This window comes from Nyctereutes procyonoides, unplaced genomic scaffold (assembly GCF_905146905.1).
Source record: "Nyctereutes procyonoides isolate TBG_1078 unplaced genomic scaffold, NYPRO_anot_genome, whole genome shotgun sequence".
Lineage (NCBI taxonomy): Eukaryota > Metazoa > Chordata > Mammalia > Carnivora > Canidae > Nyctereutes > Nyctereutes procyonoides.
Window position 1 is genome coordinate 59,046,133 of NW_026575133.1, and position 16,873 is coordinate 59,063,005.

Genomic DNA, 16,873 nt, shown 5'->3' on the forward strand with positions numbered 1-16,873 from the left:
TGTTGTCATCTTTATTTGGCGGCCCAGACTCTTACGCTGTGAATAACTGAGCTCAATGAAGGCGCCTACCTAGGGCCCACTGATGTAGCCTGATGGATCCACTTGAACAGGGCAGGGAGGGGGTGAATATACACCTGCTTTTCTGCTCATAGATGTGCTCCCCTGGCATGAAATCTGCCAAAGCACAGCTGGATTTACTTCTGTTGCACCAGCCTCTGGCCTGCAAATCACTATGTGATTTGCACTAGTGAAATTGAAAACAGTGGTTAATATTTCTGGCTTTCCCTTCATCTCTCTTATGTCATCAGGAGTTGTTAACACTGGGGAAAGCCATTTTATGGCATACTTGTAACCCGTAGAATAGTTAATATATACTGAATACATACCCTGGAAAGCTTTCTGCCTAGTTCTGGCCATATCATCTGCAGAAATCCCCACGGTGATGAGTACTCACTGTTACTGTCCTTGTTTTATAGATGAGGAAACTGAACTCCAGACTAGAGGCTGAGGAACTTGCTTAACATCACATAGTTAACAGAGTTCAAGGGTACGCACTTATCACCTACTATTTTGTGGTCCCCTCTGCATCAGGCCTCTGTAACTGTGCCCCAGTGCCAACCCCCGTGCTGGCTGACATCATTAGGGGTATGTCCCTAGAAGTAGCCAAGCTTCCTTTGATCCATCTTCTCTAAAAATAGGCCCCTAGGAAGAAGCATCATTTGTGATGTCTCACAGATGAAGGGTTCTGTCATTAAGTAATGCTCCCTCTTGGAGCTTTCTGGAGCTTATAGAAGGTTCCAAGAAATCCTGCACAATTTCCAAACCATTTTATCATGAAACCCATTTTACCAGGGCACCTGGGTGGTTCAGTCAGTTAAGCAGCTGCCTTCAGCTCAGGTCATGATCTCGGGGTCCTGGGATCAAGCCCTGCATCTGGCTCCCTGCTCAGTAGGAAATCTGCTTCTCCCTCTCCCTCTGCTTGCTGCTTCTTCCTCTGCTTGTGCACTCACTCTCTCTCTGCCAAATAAATAAAATCTTAAGAAACCCATTTTACCTTTACTCTTCTTTGGAACAGAGTGTAGAAAAGGCTGTAATCCATTAGGATCCAATATTTCTGCACACGTTGTTTCAATCTGCTTTCAAATGTGCCTCTCCACAGTCTGATTTTCCTTTGGATTGTTACCTGTAACCAGTACAGCAACCCTGTTCAATCATGACAATTTTTCTTAAAGATTTTATTTATTAGCGAGAGAGCATGAGCCGGGTGAGGAGCAGAGGGAGAAGCAGACTCCCCGCTGAGCAGGGAGCCTGATGCTGGGCTCCAACCCAGGACTCCAGGATCATGACCTGAGTGAACCGAAGGCAGACAGTTAACCAACTAAGCCACCCAGGTGCCCCCAGTCGTCACAATTCTTACATTGAATCTAAATCCTTCCTGCTTGTTTTGCACCACAAATCTCTTCTACAACTGTACTTCAGTTATCTTTTTTACTTCACAAAAGTGCCAGTTCTTTTGGCCTTAGATTATGTATGCCTAAGAAAATAGCATGATCTGAAAGACTTAAAGACAAATGGATGCTCTCGCCATCCTGGAGGCTGGAAGTCTCCCAGTCAAGATGCTGGCAGGTTGGTTCCTCCTGAGCTGTCCCTATTGGGCTCGCAGCTGCCTTCTTGCTGCATCTTCCCAGGCCCTTTTCTCTATGTGCAGGCCCTCCTGGGTTCTCTGTCTCTCCTTAGAAGGACACCTGTCTTATGTATGTGTTAGGGCCCCACACTTAGGACAGTTCACCTTAATTACCTTTTTAAAGGTCCTATCCAAATATCCCATATGGTAGGTTAAGGCTTCAACATTGAAATTGCCTGGGGTGGGGTGGGGGTGGGGTGGTGGTGGTAGTGGTGGTGGTAGTAGTGGATACAATTCAGTCTGTAACAGGATACAAAGGGGTTTCAGAATCTTCTCAGAGGCCATTTCTCCACAACTTTTTTTTTTTTTAACTTAAATTAGTTGTAAAACCCTACTTCCGGACCAGATGCTGTGAAAATACCATTTGAGTAATAATAGATTGCTATTTGTTTCTACAAGAATATATACACTCTTGGGATCCCTGGGTGGCGCAGTGGTTTGGCGCCTGCCTTTGGCCCAGGGCGCGATCCTGGAGACCCAAGATCGAATCCCACGTCGGGCTCCCGGTGCATGGAGCCTGCTTCTGCCTCTGCCTGTGTCTCTGCCTCTCTCTCTCTCTCTCTCTCTCTGTATGACTATCGTAAATAAAAAAATAAAAAAAAAAAGAATATATACACTCTTGCTTGTGGTGTGTGTGTGTGTCTGTCTGTCTGTCTGTCTGTATAATGTGAAAATGTGTGTGGGGGGCACCTGGGTGGCTCAGTCAGTTAAGCATCTGCCTTTAGCTCAGGCCATGATCCTGGGGTCCTGGAATCGAGCCCCACATCGGGCTCCCTGCTCAGCAGGGAGTCTGCTTCTCCCTCTGCACCCCCCACTTGTGTGCACACTCTCTTTCATGTATACATACATATTTATACTCACATATACATGTTTTCTTAATTCAAATTTACTTTTCTAACCCATATGGGATAATGTAAGTGTGAAATGTTAGGCATAAACTGGGGCAAAAATGGCATCCAGCCAATTTCTTCTAAGTCAACATCTGATCAGTACAAAAGGTCTATAGTACAGGAGGGAAATGGGATGCGAAGGCTCTAGAGACACTGGGCACCACAGCCTGCATGTGGGTCTGCACCTGTTGTGATTGGTGAAGAAAGAACGAGAAGAATGCTGTTGTTGGGAAGAGAAGTGCTAGGCCTGGAAACAGCAGTGCGAGGAGAGGTACGAGAGCATTGTGGGGTCAGGCTCCTGAGTGACTAGCTTTGCGGACACGGGGCTGGGAGGTTGGGAGCTGGTAATTCCTCAAGCTTGCCACCTGCCCTAGAGGAGCCCAGCTGCTGGCCGACAGGGAACATCAGCCAGGGGATGAGCAGGTTCTGTGGGGGAAGGGAATCCGATGTGAGGCATGTTGAGCTGGGGACACCTGTGTGGCACCTTACTGGGGGAGGGGACGTACTCCTAGCTCTCCACAAATGCAGGCTGGGTTGGAAGGCACAGATTTTGGAGCTTTCCCTCTAGTGTGATGTTCAGCTACAGAAAGTTAACAAGGGCCCTCACATGGCATGAGAAAAGATGGCAATCGCTGTGGAACCGTAGAAAAAGTTGTGCTTAAGGGGTGAGAGCAGAAAGAGAAGCCAGTCAATGAAAGATCAAATATAACAGGAGGAAAAATAAGCTTCAGGTAGAAGCAAATAGCCCATAATACTGGCTTATGCTGAATTGAAGGAGGAGGATGAGAAGAGACCGTTGGATCTGTCAGTCAATCAAATCTGAGATCATGATAACCTCCAGGAAAGCAATTTGTGCAGAGTGGCAGCCAGTCTGAAGGGGCTGAGAGATGCGTGGGAGCTGAGGAAGTAGAAGGGATGAGAGTGGTCTGCTCTTCAAGAAGGCTGGTTCTGGGGGATCCCTGGGTGGCACAGCGGTTTAGCACCTGCCTTTGGCCCAGGGCGCGATCCTGGAGACCCGGGATCGAGTCCCACGTCGGGCTCCCGGTGCATGGAGCCTGCTTCTCCCTCTGCCTGTGTCTCTGCCTCTCTCTCTCTCTCTCTCTCTCTCTCTCTCTCTCTCTCTGTGACTATCATAAATAAATAAAAATTAAAAAAAAAGAAGGCTGGTTCTGAAGGAAATGAGAGAGAGGAGGTCAGGGAGGAGAATCATTTATGAAAGCGTGGCTATAATGTGAGGATTTGCACATTAGTGGAGTGGAGAAACTAGGAGGGTGCGAGAGCAGGCCAGCTTCATCTCTTAAAGATGACCTGGCCAGGAGAGGAAGATCCAGAGAAAATTCGCTGAAGGTGAGGTCTTTTGAAATACAAAGGAGGAAGGGAAAGGTTTGTAACAGCGATTCTGAGAATTTAGAGCCACTTTGGGTTCAGGGGAAGAGTAGTAGAGCCACACTGAAGATCCAGGCTAGACTGCTCCACCTCCCAACTTTCTCCAACTGCATCCAGAAGCCTAGGCTCAAGAACAATGAAACGGATGCCATATTAACCCACAGTTGAAGGTGGTCAGGGTAAGAATGGAACAAGGCCAGCGAGGTAAATGAGAATCCTTAGTATTTAAAAAATTTTTTAAAAGATTTTATTTCTTTATTCAAAAGAGTCACAGAGAGGCAGAGACACAGGCAGAGGGAGAAGCAGGGTCCCCGTGGGGAGCCTGCTGTAGGGACTCGATCCCAGGACCCTGGGACCACACCCCGAGTAGAAGGCAGATGCTCAACTACTAAGCCACCCAGGTGTCCCTAAAAATTTTTTTTTTTGATATTTATTTATTCATGAGAGACAGAGAAAGAGGCAGAGACATAGGCAGAAGGAGAAGCAGGCTCCCTGTAGGGAGCTTGATGTGGGACTCGATCCCAGGACCCGGGGATCACGACCTGAGCTGAAGGCAGATGCTCAACCACTGAGCCACCCAGGTGTCCCTGAAAATTTTTTTTATTATCTTTTAAATTACATATACCAAAAGATTCAAGTGATATAAAAGTTTCCAGAACAGAACATAGAAGAATAATTCTCACACCTGTGTCCTCTCAGGAGCAGACTTCTTCCTCTGACTTCAGTGACTTACTAAAGTCTGTAGAATGAGGGGAAATAGAGTGCACCTAGCGGTTGAGTTGTAGGGGTCGCTGTCAGCACCATCGGAATTATAGCAGAATTACATGGACTTAGTGGAAGAAATGTGAAAGCAGGAACATGGGTAACTGACAGAAACCATAGCTACTGTGCTCCCTTTTGAGATTTTATCCAGCATGGCAGGAGGCACTCGGAAAGTTTTAGTCCTTAAAGGAGGGCAGGTAGGGATGGCAGAAGCGGAGTGGATGGCAGCTAGAAAAGAGGTGATGGGGTGGTGTGGAGCAGTGGAAATTACTCATATTGTCCTTATGCTATTAGGATGGAAGGAGAGGTTTTTGCTTGACAGAGTTGCAGGTGAAAGATGGGACACATGGAGAGTCCAGGTTTCACTTAGAAGTAAGGAGAGGTGACACTTGTATTCAGCAGATTCTAGGGGAAAGATTTCTCTATCATGAATTAGAGTTTTGTGGTAATTGACACTGAAAAACGTGATGTGTAATGTTAGTGGCCCTCGCCATTCAATAAGTATTTCTGACATGCCTCCTAAATGCTGTGTCTGGGAGTGCAAGGATAAAAAAACAAACCCCTATAGGATAAAACCCCAAGGATAAAAGAAAACCCTTATAGTGATAGGAAGAGACTGGCTTATGACAAAGAATGTTAAGTGTTTCAGGTTATAAAGAAACTGCTCTGTGAGGGTGGGGAGGCTGTAAGTGTGTCTAAAAGTTCCCATACAGTTCTAATTTCAAGCATTGTTACTCCACAGAAAGTAGTGGAGACTTGTTATGGGGCAAGCACTGTGCCAGATTTTATGTTTAAATGAGAGGCTCTGACCTTGAGTTCAGTGAAGACATAGAAAAGAGATCATTGGAATACAACAAGTTCAAGACAAGAGCATCAACTGAACATGATGGAAGTATTGAGGTTTGTGGAAATAAAGACTACTGAAATAAGAACAAATGAGGCTCTTTATTCAGAGCTTGCTAGAGCAAGGGCAGCAGCCATTGTCACTTGTCACTTGCATTTGGCAGAGACTCAGAAACAGGCAGGGGAGTGGGTAAGCTCTATAATGAACAAAAGGGGAGGAACCAGGTATGCATACTCTGGTCGGAAGGTTGGCATGGAGAAGCTGGAAGCAGGCTAACCAGCAGCTGGGTATCTTATGTAATTTGTTTGAGGAGTATATTTGGCTTTCTGTGATTGGTCCTGAGTTGAAAGTAGGGGAAAAATATGGGGAAGTTATTGACCTAGTCCTGACTACTCTGGGCCTGTTGCTGCACAGGTTGTGCATCAAAGTTTTGTCATGGTGTATGGTCTGGTCATTGTCTATCTGTCTATGCCATCTCCGACTGGGCACCTAGGTCAGACTTAGGAAGCTGGATTAGGATCCAACTCTGTCTCAATAATAGCAACACCATTATATCAGCCATGTCTGTCTCTTTCTCCTGTCTGCTGGCCCTGGAAGCTCTTTGAAATCAAACCTCATCTTGCTGGTTTGTTTTTTGTTTTTTTTAGTGTCTGCCACATGACTGGTGTCAAGTGGATGTTTGTTGAATCTAAAGAACAGATAAAGGAGAAGTCAGGGAACTTCAGAAAAGAATTTCTGAAGGAAGGGTATCCACGTAAGCTGTGATGACCTTAAGGCAGGTAGCTGGGTGAAGAGAAAGGAAGGACATCCTGGGTGTGAATTACTCTGGTGGAGACTGGGGTATGTGGTCCTGTGGCCTGTTGGGGAACTGCAGGTGCTGCCAGGGCCAGATCAGGGCTATACAGAACAAAAGTGATGGGATAGAAAACGGCGAAAACCCATAAAAAAGGAAAACAGGTGCCAAACAATGAGGGAGTTTTTATTCAATGCCAGAATCTTTAATTTTATCTTGAAAGGCATTTCTTATAAGGCATTTAAAATTGAAGAATTGTAGGCAAGAGAATAATATAATCAAGTGTGTGGGTTTTTTTTTTTTTTTAAGATTTTATTTATTTATTTATTCATGAGAGACAGAGAGGGGGGGGGGGGCAGAGGGAGAAGCAGGCTCCATGCAGGAAGCCTGTGGGACTCCATCCTGGATCTCCAGGATCAGGCCCTGGGCTGAAAGCGGTGCTATACCACTGAGCCACCCGTCTGCCCACAAGTGTGAGTTTTAAATTACTCAAGCTGTCACATGGGCATGCATGGAGAGAGAGAGAGGTGGGAAGTTGACTTGAAAATAGTTGGGAGAGAAGATGAAGCTTAAAACAAGATGAATCAGAGAGGAGAGGTTACAATGAGAGATGTTTGTTTCTTAGGTTCCACAGACTTGATGGAGGGCAGGTGTAGGAAGAGAATGGAGTTAGGGATGACATCAGGATTTGATAATTAGGCAATGTTGCTAGTGCCATTCACCGAAGTGTCAATGGGAGAGAGATTTCAGTTAGGGATGTAATAACTTTGGAGGACATCAAAGAAGAGGAGGTACAGGTCAGTTCAGTAAATGTTCACTGTGTACCTAGTATGTACCAGGAACTGTTCTAAATGCTTGGGGGTGTGTTAGTGAACAAAATAAAGATCTGTCAACCATTGAGCTTAGGTCTAACAAGAAGAAATAGACACTGAACATACAAGTAAACTTAGTATTATATCAGCCTGTTATAAATACTAGGGCAGGGATGGGGGTTGGGGTGGGGGTGGTGGTGGTGAACTAGAGCAGGATGGGGATCCGCAGTAGTGGTGGGTGGAGGGCGAGCACAGTAAAGCACTGATCAGGAGAGTGGCTGGCTCAGGGTCCTGGATGGAGTCCAGAATCGGGCTCCCCACGGGGAGCCTGCTTCTCCTCTGCCCTTGTCTCTGCCTCTCTCATGAATAAATAAAATCTTAAAAAAATAAAATAGTGACCAGGGCTCATGGCTGGCTTGGTTGCTTAAGCCGCTGACCCTTGATGTGGCCTCAGGTCATGATCTCAGGGTGAGAGAGTGTGGAGGGGAGAGGGTGGGGATTCACATTCAGCCTGGAGTCTGCTTCTCTCCCTAGGCCCTTGGTGCACTTGTCCCCAATCTCTGTCTCTCCAAAAAAGAAAAAAATAATAAAGATGGAGATATAAATTTCTACATCAGCCTTTCATAGGTCGTAGAAACGCTTCTGATGCATTTTGGGGACAAAGTGGACACACAGTTTAAAAGATCCTAGAGATGGGCAGCCCGGGTGGGTCAGCGGGGTGTGATCCTAGAGACCAGGGATCGAGTCCCACATCAGGCTCCCTGCATGGAGTGGAGCCTGCTTCTCCCTCTACCTGTGTCTCTCAGGAATAAATAAATAAAATCTTAAAAAAAAAAAAAAAAAATCCTAGAGGTGAAATTCTTGGAGTGAGCGACATCATCCCGCGAGAAGTGAAAGGCTCTGCGAGCTGTGCAGCGGGCACGGGGTCACTGCTGGACGGGGTGCCCAGTGTTGCACGGGGCTGCAGGTGTGACTGCCGGCCAGGCTGCCCGGTGTTGCACGGGGCTGCAGGTGTGACTGCCGGCCAGGCTGCCCGGTGTTGCACGGGGCTGCAGGTGTGACTGCCGACCGGGTGCCGGTGTTGCACGGGGCGGTCAGCGCCTCCAAGCCCTCGCTCCCCGGGGCGGACAGTAAGCGCCCGCACCTCCATGGTCCGCCCCCCCGCCCCCCACCCGCCCTTTAAAAGTCCGGCGGCCTCGCGCAGACACAGCACGGGGAGGTGCACGCCCCTGAAGAGTCAGTGCGGCCGCAGGACAAACAGGACCCACCACGTGGAATGATGACTGACAAAGTCGTAGCGAACTCGCCCTCTGGGCTCGCACCAAAAACTCAGGACGCCGGAGCGAGGACCCGCCGCCGGCACCTTGCAGGTCCCAACTCGGGTCTGAGATCCCGCCCCACCCTCTGCAGAGGAGAAGCGCAGGACAAGGCCCACCCCCCCACAGAAGCACCAATCCCGCTCACCCGCCCCTTTCTCGTCCTCCAATTAGCTCAGAGGGTACGGTCGTCACGCCAGACTCCTCCTGCAGCCGATTGGCCGGCGTCTCCCTGGTGCGAACGGTTCTGGCCAATCAGGGCTCGTCAGTCCACCCCGCGCGCCCCCGAGAAGTGGCGCGAGAGCAGAGCCCGTTGAGGGGGGCGGGGCGGTGGGCGTGGCGCCCCGCTCTGGGCCCGCCTCTGCCCCGCCCCGCCCGTTGCGATTCCGGGGTTTAATCCTTCGCTGAGCGCCGGCCGGGGTCCACAGGAGGTGTCCGGAGTAGCGCGCCAGCCCCGGGAGCCTGCCGCCTGCCGCCAGCATGGAGTTCGTGAAGTGCTTGGGGCGCCCGGAGGAGTTCTACAACCTCCTGCGCTTCCAGATGGGGGGCCGGCGGAAGGTGATACCCAAGATGGACCAGGTGGGCCGAGCATCCTTGCATCCCGGCCGGGGCCGGCCGCTGCGCGCGGTGCTTTGGGGCCTGGCGGGCAGGCCCGGCTGCCGCGGGCGGGGAGCGCGGCGAGCGAGTGCCCGACGCCTCCGGCGCCCTCCTTCCCTCGGGGTAGCAGACCCCCGCCCCCGCTGGCGGCCCCGCCCGCCCCGCCCGGTTCCGCTTTCCTTACCCCAAATCGGGCCCAGCCGACCCAGGTCTCGTCGGCGGGCCTCGTCTCCCCTCCCCCGACCCTCCCCCGAGTTGTCTTGGTGCTTAAAATGTTTCTGCTCTTTGAAGACATTGGTTGTCAGGTAGGTTTTCTTCATGCTTCTGTCCTTGCGCGCTGATGTTTATCTGTGTGTCTTGATGTTGCAAGATTGAGATTATATGGGTAGATCAAGTGGGAGAGGACGTGGGAGAGAATTTCATCAAGGGAACGAACTCTGCAGATGTTCCCACGATGATCTTTTCTGCAACGAAACGTTGCTCATGCTTCCAGTTTTAGGTTATCCTTCTCCCAAAAGCTTCCCTCCCTTCTTGGGTCTGATCAATCCCTACTCGACAGCGCTTCCTCGTTTTGTTTTTTGTTTTTAGTAACACATATTTACTCTTCCAAGTTCTTATTTGCTACCTGTATATCTGTCGAGCGGCAGCCTTGTTGGCCAAACGTGGTTTTATTTACTTCTATTTCATCCGCCTCATTCTTTGCTAAATGGATACTTACGAAGGTATTTATCACAACAAGAAAAATTATTCTTAAGTGATCATTGAATGAAGAAGACACATTCAACAGAATTAGTGGGTTATATCAAAACATTTAAGTTCTCTTCTCCAGTGGCACATCACAGGTACCGTTCTTTGTTTTAAATGTACTTTTAATTGGTGTTCTTCATCAAAACACTTTCATTTCCATCAGAAAAAAAAATGTTCACTTTCCTTCATAACTCAGGATCCTTCTCATCCTTCAAGGTATAGCTTCCGCCGTTGCCACCTCTGTTCACCCTTCAGTGCACAGGGACGCACGGACACCTGTGCCTTGCTAGGTGTTACGCTTGATGCACCATGGCGGAACGGCATGGATAGACAGTTAAGACGTACAAAGAGCTCACCATCTTGTCGGGTCAGTAAAGTAAGATTGTTCATAGAAAATTTGGGGGCACCATAACAAGTAACCTGTGAAACTTCCTCAGCCATTTTATCTGGTACTGCTTCATATCAGCCCCAGAGTCTTGTATTGTGGTGATTTGTGTATTGGTTCTATGATCCCCAAATCCCTTTCAGGTTTAAGATTCTATATTTGATTCTGGATCTTTAAGCTACTGGGATATAGGAATCCTATTTGATGTCCCTTTAGTGAATTAATGAATAAAAGGCGGGGGCACAAGTTAAACTTCATGTGTCAGAGTATAGTAATTGCCATAAGGAAATTTACAGAAGGGAGAACTCACTTCTGGCTGGAATAGAGGATTCATCTTTTGGGGAATGCTTAAATTGCTCACATGTCTTGCTCAGTGAATGTTTAATTAGAGATTCTTGCTAAGAGTTTTTGGGGCTTTCCTGACATTATTTGCCAATATTTATGTTGTTGCACATCTGTGTGTTTTGAGGGGAAAACAACGGCCCCTGTCCTCATATTCTGTAATCCAGTTTGTATGGTCTCCTGAACACCTCCTGTGACAGGTAGTTCACTACCCCTGGAGACTTGCCCTCCATCCCCAGACAGTTTTGGATTTTAGGAAGTGTTACGTTACTCTGTTCTCCTTCTGAAACCAGAGTCTAATCCTTGTTGTGTGATACAGCACTTGATGTGTTTTAAGAGAACTCTCATACTCTCTCTGAGAATACTGACATTCCAGCCAAATGTTCTGTGTTTTTCCCTTACTTATCATCATCTGTAACTCTTTCCAGATCATTTACCAACCTGGTCTTTCTCCTTTCAAAGTCCAAAGTTCAGTGGACCAGTGTTCACAGTTGAACAGTAACTACCCTTTCAGTGTGGTCTGGTCATTTCAGAACTTTAAATTCCTTTCTTATGGATGCTGTATGTCTATGTAACATAGATTAAGACTGCTTTCAGTTTTTTAAAAAAATACATTTTAACTATAAAATATTTTAAGGAAATAGAAAAATATTGAAAATACCATAACCAATTTGTGTCTATTTCCAAGATTAGATGGATAGTGTTTGCTGTATTTGCATCATCTTTTTTTTTTCTTTTCTTAAGAAATAAAATGGTGATATATGCAACGAAAGTCCATTTCCCGATCCTACCTCACCAGCACATCAGTGTTCACTATCTTCTTGAAGTAGTCTCATCATGCTGGGGACTTGGAATTGTTGTCATTCAGGTCCCTAACTGTAATTGCTCAGAACCTTTTCTTCCATTTTGATGCTCTGTTGACTTTTTAAACTTAGATTTTCACCTTTTAGATAAAGAGTGTCCTGATAATGGCTAATGTTTATTGAGCTCTTACTATGTGCCAAGCACTATTTTATACACCTCCTGACATCTGTTATTTAAACCTTCCCGTATCCTTATAAGGAAGGTACTAGTTTTCCTGTTTTATAGATGGGTTGTGGCTGGACAGTCTGTTGGTTAGCAGGCTGGAGTGTTAAGGGCATCCTGGGCCATATGTGTCTCATCATCCGCAGGCTAGCCCTGAGGTCCCATGTGGCAGCTGGAGTGTTTCAGCCTTGCTTGAATCACATTGGCTGCTGTCTTATTGGCCAAAAAAGGGGACCTAGATTTAGGGAGGCAGAGAGAAACCCCCATCCTGTGATGAAAAGAGCCATAAGCTTTTGGGACCTTTTTGTAATTCATCGCACTTAGTCAATCTTGACAACAACCCTAAAGTGACAAACACTATTATTACTGCTCTTTTATAGGTTAGCAAACAATGGCATAAAGTAATCAGATAACTTGTTCAAGTAGTGATTCCAGAGTGCCAACCCAGGCTACTCTGAAAACCTCCTTGCCCCCAGTTTGGAGGCTGCCTGCAAGGAAGAGCTCAGGTTTGACGGCCCCAGACTGCTGATCAGATCCTAGTGCTGTCACATGCGCTCCCACATGTGATACAGATACTCTCTAATTCCTAGTTCTTTTCTTCCTTTCCAAACCTGGTGTATATTAGCTTCCTTCCTTTAACAATTATGTGACCACCAATGTCAAGTACTATTCTAGATGCTAGAGATACAAAAGTAAACAAGATAGGTGAAGACCTTGCTTTTATGAACCTTATATTTTAGAGGAAGACAGAATGAAAAAAAAGCAAGTATGGTTGATCCTTGAACAACGTGACTTTGAACTGTATGGATTTACTTATACATGGATTTTTTTTCCTGATAAATACAGTCCAATACTGTAAATGTATTTTCTCTTTATTTTTTTTTTTTTTTTTTTTTTAATTTTTATTTATTTATGATAGTCACAGAGAGAGAAAGAGAGAGAGGCAGAGACACAGGCAGAGGGAGAAGCAGGCTCCATGCACTGGGAGCCCGATGTGGGATTCGATCCCGGGTCTCCAGGATCGCGCCCTGGGCCAAAGGCAGGCGCCAAACCGCTGCGCCACCCAGGGATCCCATGTATTTTCTCTTTAATATTTTCTCAAGCTTACTTTATTGTAAGAATACAGAATATAATACATATAACCTATAAAAACCTAAGTGTTAATCACTGTTTATGTTTTGGTAAGACTACTGGTCATAGCAGGCTATGAGTAATTATGTTTTGGGGGAGTCAAAAGTTATAGGCAGATTTTCAGCTGTGGGAGGTGGCCCATGTTCCTTATCCCCACATTGTTCAAGAGTCTAAAGTATGTAACATTTCAGGTGGAGGTAAACACTACAAAGAAAAATAATAACGGGGCAAAGGATCTATGTGTCTAAAGTCAGGGGACACAATTTATAGGGTTGTGATTTGGGTCCAGAGACTTGAATTCTCTGAGATTCGTTTTTCTTTCTATAAAATAAGGCCATTGGAGAAAACAGTAGCATTGGTTACACATAGAGAGAAAAGTGGTAAGGGCATAGGAGAAAGACTTTCCACGTTATAATCTCTTGATTTTTTTTTTTTTAAGTGAGACTCTTCTAGCTCTAAGATTTGATGAGCAGTAAGTACAATATTATTTGTTTTGTTGCTTGCAGTTTTTCTGAGCCCTTTTTAAGCCCCCTAGAGCCATTAAAAAAGAGAATAGTTGAATAGAGGAAGCATAGGAACGCATTTTCCTTTGCTTAACATGATCTTAGCTTCTCTCTCTTTTTAAAGATTTTCTTTGAGAGATAGAGCAAGTGAGAGAGAGAGCACATGAATAGGAGAAAGGGAAGAGGGAGAAGCAGGCTCCCCACTGAGCAGGGAGCCCACATTCTGCTCAATCCCAGGACCCTGAGATCATGACCTGAGCTGAAGGCAGATGCTTAACTGACTGAGCCACCTAGGCACCCCCGTTAGTTTCTCTATCTCTTTCTTCTACTTTTTTTTTGAAGATTTTATTTATTCATGAGAGACACAGAGAGGCTGAGACATAGGCAGAGGGAGAAGCAGGGTCCCTGTGGGAAGCTGGATGTGGGACTGTATCCCAAGACCCCGGGATCATGCCCTGAGCCAAAGGCAGACTCTCAACCACTGAGCAACCCAGACATCCAGTTTCTCTTTTAAGTTAAGTAAAAACTGGGGAGAAATGTGCATTTAGAAGATACTGATGGTTAGCTGTTTCTATCATGGAAGAATTTGGCTATAAAAATTCAGGGTTCAGTAAACTTGATTTATACTGAATTTTTAGAACTGCCATCTGCAAGTTGTGTGATCAGAGGGCACGTCATGGGCAGCCCTGGTGGCCCAGTGGTTTGGCGCCGCCTTCAGCCTGGGGTGTGATTGAGTCCCACATCGGGCTCCCTACATGGAGCCTGCTTCTCCCTCTGCCTGTGTCTCTGCCTCTCTCTCTCTCTCTCTCTGTGTGTCTCTCATGAATAAATAAATAAATAAAATCTTTTTTAAAAAAAGGGCAGATCACGGTAAAAGGTGTTTTGTAATTGTGCATTTCTGGCTTCTTTCAAGTCTAAATCCTAACTCTTAGCTGAATAACTTTTGGTAATTTAACCTCCAGGCAACAGTGTCTTCATCTATAAAATAGAGATATTGATCACAGGCCCTTAACCACAATTTCCCAATGCGTAAATGGCTTAAAGATGAGGAATGTTTTCATATCTACCTCAAAGTCATGTGGCAGCAAAGCTACCCTGAAGTGACCCTGGCTTAGTACAAATATTCAAAGATTTTGCTAAAGAAATACTAACAATTAATTATGGAATATTACTCTACTGAGGTTGGGGCCATATTTACATCTTATTGCCTGTTTTCTAAGACATTAAAAATTCTGAATTCTGCTGTACATCTGGCCATGAAGTTTGAATGAAAGTGGATGTAGGTCTGTAATATCTTCCTTAAAAGATTTTTTAAGGATGAAAGGTAATATTTATATTTTGCTTGGCCTGTAGTAGTTGCCCAGTAAGCGATAGTTTGTAACTTTATTGTTACATAAAATTGGTTATGTTTGTGGGATTTCTCCCCATTCTGAGGAATCTGTGTTAAAGTCTTAAGGAAAGCTGTGGGAATGGTCAGTAGCCATTCTTTCAGTTTGAGGCTAGAGTCCCAGTCCTGGGAGTTGAGTACTTCTAGCCACTGCACACTCTTCCTCCAAATGCCCTCCATCCCTGTTTCTCCCCCACTTGAGGGTTCTCAGGAGCACACTTCATCTCACACACCAGTGGAAAACATCAGAAGGCTCTAGGGACAGGCAAGCAGTTAGCTCTAGTTTTTTTTTTTTCTACATCTCCCCTCCCCCCTAGCAGCTCATGGGAATCAAGCGCTGGAAATTTTCACAGTGAGTCGAGTTTTCCAGTGTTTGATAGTTATACCTTCCTGTATCTTCTTGGTAGTTTGAGGAAATTCTTTGTTGCAGAGTGAGGAACTGAAACAGGTGACAGAAGAAAGAATGATGAGGGAAGAAGGCAAAGGAAGGGATTTATTGTCCTTGCTCATTTTAAGAGTGGAGGAGTGTTGGTAAGGAGCCTTTGATATTCCTTAAAGTTGCTGTTCTTTAAAAACCTCACGTCTTTTATTTCAGTTTATGGTTAGAAATCAGCCCCCAAGCCATTAATTATATCTGAGGATTAAAACATTTGGTAGTGCAGTGAAAGGAAGCATTCTGGCCTGGTAACAACAGCTTAGGTGAAGACCTGCCATAGAGCTCAGTAGTAGCCGTTATTTTATTTTACTTGACTGCTAAGCCTGGCCTTTCCACACTTGAGAGGGAAGGAGTTAGTGAATGGTTTTTAAATACTCTGAACTTATTCGTTTATTCATCAAACCTTCACTCAGTATAGTCATATGCCAGATACTGCGTGAAATTATTTTACTAATTTATGGTGCTAAATATTAACTTTTACTAATAATTTTTTATTGACTATGGCAAGGAAATGAAATTCTCATGATTATGTGATTTTTTTTTTTAAAGCCTTACTTTCTTGATGTAGGATAGGCATCCATGATAAGAAATTCAGGCAATAATACACATATAAAAAGAACACGGGTCCACCAGGGTTCAGAGTTCACTGTTAACATTCCAAAGTGACTATAGTATATTTCCACCAGTGGATATGCCATATAGATATTAACCACTCTCCTGTTAGACATTTCAAATGTTTTCCTTCTCTTAAAAAGAGTGAGGGAGACCGAATGGGAGAGGGGTTGGGAGGATATATGGGAACTTTGTATTTTCTAATGTTTTCCTGCTAACATAAAAGAGCTCTAAAATTAAAGTCTCTATAAAACACACACAGCCAGCAATTCTTTCAGATATACTTGCTTTGAAAATATGGCACCCTTTTTTCCCCTGGAAAAATGATTCTTGTTTTCCTTAGGGAAGAGTAGAGTTCAGGAAGCTGCTCATTACAGCTCACTCATTTGAAAGAAAAAGACAATTGGGGGACGCCTGGGTGGCTCAGCAATTAAGTGCCTGCCTTCTGCTCAGGGTGTGACCCTGGACTCCTGGTGCTCGAGTCCCCATCGAGCTCCCTACATGGAGCCTGCTTCTCCCTCTGCCTGTGTCTCTGCCTCTCTATCTCTCTGTCTCTCATGAATAAATAAAATCTTCTTTTTTTTTAAAAAAAAAAAAGGTGATTGGAAATGTTAAAAGTAATAGCATTCCAGAGGATAGAAGACGATTAACAGGTGTTAAAGAAAAGCCAGAGGTGAGGGATCCCTGGGTAGCTCATCGGTTTAGCGCCGCCTGCTGCCCAGGGCGATCCTGGGGACCTGGAATGGGAGTCCCGCATCGGCTCCCTGCATGGAGCCTGCTTCTCCCTCTGCCTGCCCTCTGCCTGTGCCTCTGCCCCCCTTCTCTATTTCTGTGTGTGTGTCTCTAATGAATAATAATAATAATAATAGAAAGCCAGAGGTGGTAGTTAAAGCAGTAAAAGTAGGTGTTATTCAGAATAGCCACTGCAATAGGGGAAAAGAGACCTGCGTATATAGAACTGGGCTCAGTTCCGAATACAAGGACAAGTGGGAATTTCTAGCTAAGGAGCAGAGTGGACGAGGCGGTGGATGGAAGGTGACGAAGACGGCATGTCTGGGGTGAGGGATGTTTTCCCCAAATGACCTAACCTAGCTGCATTCTTGCTGGAAGCAGACCAGGGCGATGGGATGACGGGGAATGAGGAACTCCGTCGGGTAGTCAGGGTGATCAGTAGCAGGATTCTTGCTAAAATTGGGCGATGCGGGAACAGACCCAGAAGT

The 16,873-nt window shown here is 45.7% G+C and overlaps 1 protein-coding gene across 2 annotated transcripts in view; it reads left to right on the forward strand.

The window, feature by feature from the left end:
- The first annotated feature begins 8,868 nt into the window (after positions 1-8,868).
- FDFT1 (farnesyl-diphosphate farnesyltransferase 1) overlaps positions 8,869-16,873 on the forward strand; it is a 33,517-nt gene continuing 25,512 nt past the window's right edge. The window contains exons 1-2 of one of the 2 annotated variants that reach the window (XM_055346166.1): positions 8,952-9,066; positions 13,155-13,187. Coding sequence is in view for 1 of the 2 variants with exons in the window: in XM_055346165.1 (XP_055202140.1) it covers positions 8,968-9,066 (99 nt within the window). In the remaining variant the exon portion in view is untranslated. Of the gene's footprint in view, positions 9,067-13,154; positions 13,188-16,873 lie in introns of both variants that reach the window. The other variant, XM_055346165.1, reaches the window with a different exon arrangement.